At 40.9% G+C, this 6355-nt stretch overlaps 1 protein-coding gene across 6 annotated transcripts in view; it reads right to left on the bottom strand.

Moving 5' to 3' along the window:
• Positions 1 to 6355, bottom strand: part of LOC105473692 (zinc finger and BTB domain containing 25) — a 28577-nt gene continuing 22222 nt past the window's right edge. For all 6 annotated transcript variants that reach the window (XM_071100023.1, XM_011727622.2, XM_011727620.3 and 3 more), the window contains exon 3: positions 1 to 5512. In XM_071100023.1, the coding sequence (XP_070956124.1) occupies positions 4378 to 5512 (1135 nt within the window). In that variant the 3' untranslated portion in view covers positions 1 to 4377. The remainder of the gene's footprint in view (positions 5513 to 6355) is intronic.

The following is a 6355-nucleotide window of genomic DNA, read 5'->3' as shown; positions in this document are numbered from 1 at the left end:
GAACTTAACACATTTAATATAAATCCTCACAACACCCCTGTGAGGTAGGTATTGCTTACACTCACTTTACAGATGAGAAATCAGGAAGAGCAAGAATTAACAATCTCAAGAGTTATAAATAAAAAAAATTCGGCCGGGCGCGGTGGCTCAAGCCTGTAATCCCAGCACTTTGGGAGGCCGAGACGGGCGGATCACGAGGTCAGGAGATCGAGACCATCCTGGCTAACACAGTGAAACCCCGTTTCTACTAAAAAATACAAAAAAACAGCCGGGCGAGGTGGCGGGCACCTGTAGTCCCAGCTACTCGGGAGGCTGAGGCAGGAGAATGGTGCAAACCCGGGAGGCGGAGCTTGCAGTGAGCTGAGATCCAGCCACTGCACTCTAGCTTGGGCGACGGAGCCAGACTCCATCTCAAAAAAAAAAAAAAAAAAAAAAAAATTCTTATTTTCTTATAAGGCAGACTGTGCTGAGTTCTGATGATATGCTAATAAAAACAAATACTAAAACAGTCTCTATTTTTCTCCAGAAAACAACTGTGTAAGATTTTGAAAGAAGGAAAAATTTTAAGCTGACTCACGGGGAAAATGTTTGTTTAGTATCTGCCTGATACACAGATGAAAGTGCATACGATATTTCCAGTTTCAAGCTTGGTAATCGTTATGCAAACTGCACCATATTATTAGGATACTGGCTAACCGTATAGCTCCATTTTGTGGAGATGTAGTCCAAAATAAAGGTTTTAGCTGGAAGAACTTTTTTTTTTTTTTTTTTTTTTTGAGATGGAGTCTCGGCTCTGTCACCCAGGCTGGAGTGCAGTGGTGCAATCTCAGCTCACTGCAACCTCCGCCTCCTGGGTTCAAGCTATTCCCCTGCCTCAGCCTCCCGAGTAGCTGGGATTACAGGTGCCCACCACTACGTCTGGCTAATTTTTTGTACTTACTAGGGTTTCACTGTGTTAGCCAGGATGGTCTTGATCTCCTGACCTCATGATTCACCCGCCTCGGCCTCCCAAAGTGCTGGGATTACAGGCGTGAGCCACCACGCCTGGCCTAGGTGGAAGAACTTCTAAAATACAAAGCAAATTTTCTCAGTGAGCAATCACATCTTTAAAAAATAATACTCAGGGCACAGTGTTAGGCATATGACAGTTACTTTAAAAGATGCCTGCAGAGCCGGGCGACGGTGGCTCATGCCTGTAATCTGAGGCCAAGGTGGGCGGATCACGAGGTCAGGAGCTCAAGACCATCCTGGCCAACATGGTGAAACCCTGTCTCTACTAAAAATATAAAAATTAGCTGGGCGTGGTGGCATGTGCTCAGGATGCTGAGGCAAAAGAATTGCTTGGATCCAGGAGGCGGAGGTTGCAGTGAGCCGAGATAGCACCACTGCACTCCAACCTGGCGACATAGTGAGACTCCATCTCAAAAAAAAAAAAAAAACAAAAAAAACCCTGCAGCATAAATGAAAACAACAACAACAAAAACTGGGGGTCAGTCCCACACCATTTACTGCATCTCTGGAATTCAGCTTTTGGGACTTTTTTTCTATAAAATGAAGTTGATATTTTCCCACTTCTTAAACAGAATGAATGTTATAAGGAACAAGGAAAGAGCATTTGCTTTGAATTCCCAATATTAAAAGGAACTGTAAGAATAGAAATAGTTAACTATTTTCTTAACTCTCAACAAACAGATATATTTCTGCTTTAAATCAGTGTCGTCTATCATGGCCAATCAGCTGCTAACAAACTCTTACCATTTCTCCACACTCTGCCCTGACAGTGCTTGCTGTCTTATCCCATCATCCATATACAACTCTACCTCCACCCTTTAGCTATATACAAGGATTTCCTGCGTCAAAGAATAATGAGTGGGCTGGGCACGGTGGCTCACACCCGTAATCCCAGCACTTTGGGAGGCTGAGGCTGGTGGATCACCTGAGGTCAGGAGTTCCAGACTAGCCTGATCAAGATGGTGAAACCCCATCTCTGCTAAAAATACAAAATTAGCTGGGTGTGGTGGTGCATATCTGTAATCCCAGCTACTTGGGAGGCTAAGACAGGAGAATCGCTTGAACCCAGGTGGCAGAGGTTGCAGTGAGATGAGATTGCACCATTGCACTCCAGCCTGGGCAACAAGGGCGAAACTCCTTAAAAAATAATAATAATAAATAATAATAATGAGTGGGCAAATAGGGAAGAATACAGAGGAGAAAAATTAAGGCTAGGAAATATATCCTAACTAGCCTAAAATAAAAAAAATAAATGTTAATACTTGTGTTCTTCCAATGAGATGAAATCTTTGAGGGCAGTACAAATTTGAATAGTTGCCTAAGTGAATTGGTAGGAAAAAGTTTAAGATTAGATGAAGTTCTGAGTTCTGACCCCAAAGAGCAATACATTTGTTTTAATTACTCCCAATACAATTGATCTTATAAATAGTTAGATTTGTTCTCAACACACATCAGTCTTGACCATAGGAGCCTTTACTCACTTGTCTAAGACAGAAACTCAACTGCCTGACACAATATCCAGTAGTTTTTTCTTCATTCAATCCTCAAGAAAAACTTACCACTTTGTAATTTACCTAAACTGTTTATCTAGAGAAAACCTTTGTGTCCTTAGAATTAGCTGGATTACTCTTTGAGCTCCCTCCTGACTGAACGCTGATGCTGTTGAATGTGTCAGGAAATATCCTCGGAAGTGGAGGGAGCTCAAGAGTTTTGTAAGTGGTTAAATTCTAAGGCTCACAAACCAAATTTTTTATATGTATTCAAATGCCTGTGAAGCTCAGAATTTAACAAGAGGGCAAAAAAAATGTCTGTTTTATTATCCTTGACTATGTGGTGTTTGAAATTTAAACATTTCAGAAACAATTTAGATCTATCCTTTGTGGTGAAGCTTAACCAGATATTTCCCAGGTATATAGAGCCAGGGAATCTGTAATTTATTCCATCAACTTTAACTCTCCTGGGGTTTTAGCTTTGTAAGTGTCACCATTATAAAGAGGGTTAAGTTGATTTATAGAGGGAAAGCTAACATCATGGGTTTTAAATGCAGATACAGAACACTCAATGTATCCACTTTGCTGGCTTTATGGATCAGGAAAAAAGTAAAAACTGTGCCACTGAAAAACTACTTTTTCAAGTGGTTTTTAGAAAATTAGTATCAACCCAGGAAGCCCCCAAAATCCTCTGACATTGAGGGTAGAAAGATGATTTATATTTTATCATCTTTCTCTTTCAACTCATGTAAACCTCTGGTCATAAAAATCTCAAATTGCTTTTTAAGCTGTCTAAGAAAACACTATACACCAAGGTAACAACCCTGGGGTTTTTAGTCAATGTAGTTCTAGCTCAGTCTCTGTCTCTGCATGTTTATTTATCTATGTGTGTATATCTTACTGTTTCTTAAAGATTTTTTAATTTCTCTCTGACTCTTCTCCCTTTCTTTTAACTGTTTCTTATTAAAAATGAGGTATACCATGCCTGTAATCCCAGCACTTTGGGAGGCCGAGGCGCGCGGATCACGAGGTCAAGAGATCAAGACTATCCTGGCTAACACGGTGAAACCCCGTCTCTATTAAAAAAATACAAAAAAGTTAGCTGGGCATGGTGGTAGGCGCCTGTAGTCCCAGCTACTCAGGAGGCTGAGGCAGAATGGCGTGCACCCGGAGGTGGAGCTTGCAGTGAGCCGAGATCACGTCACTGCACTCCAGCCTGGGCGACAGAGGGAGACTGTCTCAAAAAAAAAAAAAAAAAAAAAAATGAGGTATACTCAATGTTAAAAAGTAAAGAGAAGCCATGTAGGTAACATGTTGTAGAGCTAGTTGTTAAAAAATAAAACTACTCATGATTTGGTATATCTTAAAATAAATTTTTATACATTATAACATATGTATAACATATAGTTATGTACTAAAATAAGTATTAATTTCCTATATGGAAGAAAATATTTAAAAATAATCTTTGTAGGAGTGAATTCATGTGAAATGTAGGCAGAAGTGATAGTTTAGAATATGCTTTAAAACAGATTTCATTTACTTTATATTCAATCTGATATTACTGGTTCTGTAACTGGAAAAACTTAGAAATTCTATAAATAACTATTTAAAGTTTCCATATTTCTACATTGATTTCTGATTTCTAAATTGTAATTTCATTTGTGAAAAGTTCACAGTAGTAATTGAATGTTACATTTTAATAGCCACATATTAATATGTCTTATGAGAAGATCTAATATATACAACCTTAAAACCATGGATAAGCTGTGAAGAAAAAAAGTCAACCAAACTTGAGGAGGAAAATAATTTATGAATAAAAAATGCCATGCGAATTTTCTTTTTCAGAATTGGTATAAAAATTCTGAAAGAGAAGCTGCTACTCAACTAGGATAGCATCCACATTTTCTTGTGTAAGCTCTGACTCTAAGGCACAAGGCAAGTCTAAGTGTTCTTGTGACAAGCGAGAACTTTTCAGGGAGACATCAGACCAGTTGTCACAGTATGGCTGAAATCTCTGGGCCAATGCATTACCAAACCTTTGGAATCGGTTATATCTGTAAGATTTACCTTTGTGTGTATACATGTGTTCCAACAATTGGCTCTTTCGAGGGAATTTGTGACCACAGATGGTACAGCTCATTTTTCTTTTCCTTGAAAAAGAAAAATTACAGTTTAATTCTACTGGCTCTGCGTCTTTGGAGATCAAAGATACTTGACTGATCTGCAAAGGCTCTGTGGTATCCCGGTTGGTGTGGTCTGGCTGCTGTTCATTCTCCTTAACAATGAAGGAGCTGAGCCTGTGGCATTCAAGGGCCTTGCTGTTTTCATTAAGGGGATGCACTTCACCAAGGTCATTGCTTTCCAGAATGGAAGCAGGGACACCGAATGGCAGGGATCCAGACACATGTGTATGGAGATGTTGCCTTAGGTTACCACGGGAATCAAAACGTTCCCCACAGTAATGGCATAAGTGTATTTTGATACTGTTTTCAGTAGAAGTGGGGCCTGTCACCTCTGATGAGGGTGAGGGGTGGCTCTGGGAGATCACAGATTCTGGGTCACATCTCTCCTGCTTGATGGAAACTGGGGGCTTCTGGTGCTCCTCCAGCGCCTGGGTGACAGAATGGGCCCTCTGCTGGTCTGCAGTGCCATCATCCAGACCAATAGCAAGAGACAGCTGTAACTGGGGGTGGTCACCCTGGACAGCAGCTCTGTTTCCACTGTTACTAGAAGGAGCTTCTTTGACCTCCAGTCCTTGTTTCACAACTGTTTTTTGGGTTGTTGAGATCTGAATGCCATATAAATTTGAGGACTGCACAGTCTCCGGTGAGAACACTCGATTCATTTCAGTTGCAATGTGAGAAAGGTAGTCGGCGTGAAGAAATCGAATCCCTTCCTCCAAACGACTATGATCCACAATCTGCTTTGGCCCTTTCCCCGTGTACATAATATGCAACAAATAGCTGAATATGTCAGGTTGGATGTCAGTTGGCTGTATTTTTATGCATTCACTGTTAAAAACAAAAACAGACCCACAAGAAATGAAACACAACCTAGTTGGCCTTTCAGCTAACAGCATAGTCTGAGACTAAAGCAATTTCTTCCTAAGAAGTTCAAACTTAGCAATCTGCCTTATAAAACATGGCAACACAGGCTTAAACTTTCATTTTTTTTTTTTTTTTTTTGAGGCGGAGTCTTCACTCTGTCGCCCAGGCTGGAGTGCAGTGGCACCATCTCGGCTCACTGCAAGCTCCGCCTCCCGGGTTCGCGCCATTCTCCTGCCTCAGCCTCCCGAGTAGCTGGGACTACAGGCGCCCGCCACTGCGCCCGGCTAATTTTTTTTTTTTTTGTATTTTAGTAGAGACGGGGTTTCACCGTGTTAGCCAGGATGGTCTCGATCTCCTGACCTCGTGATCCGCCCATCTCGGCCTCCCAAAGTGCAGGTATTACAGGCGTGAGCCACCGCGCCCGGCCTAAACTTTCATTTTATACCAACTTTATGGCCTACCAAAAAGTCTTCCTGTATTCAATCTACTGCCTAAAGTTAGGAAACACAGACACATTCTGATTAGTTCAACGTTAATCGAATGACTCCTAAGTGATATGCACTATACTAGATGCCAGGGGTAGAAAATTGATGAATAAAATAGGTACCCTGCTCTTAAGGAATTTAACAGTCTGTCGAGTAAACAATCAAAAGAACTAAAAACAGGGACTCAAAACAGATACCTGTATGCCAATGTTCACTGCAACATTACTACAGTAGCCAAAAGGTAGAAAGAAGCTGAGTGTCCACCAAAAGATGAGTGGATAAACACAAGATGGCTTACACATACAATGGAATATTATTCAAC

This window comes from Macaca nemestrina, chromosome 7 (genome assembly GCF_043159975.1).
Source record: "Macaca nemestrina isolate mMacNem1 chromosome 7, mMacNem.hap1, whole genome shotgun sequence".
Lineage (NCBI taxonomy): Eukaryota > Metazoa > Chordata > Mammalia > Primates > Cercopithecidae > Macaca > Macaca nemestrina.
Note: the sequence above shows the minus strand (reverse complement) of the source record. Positions and strands in the feature narration are given on the sequence as shown.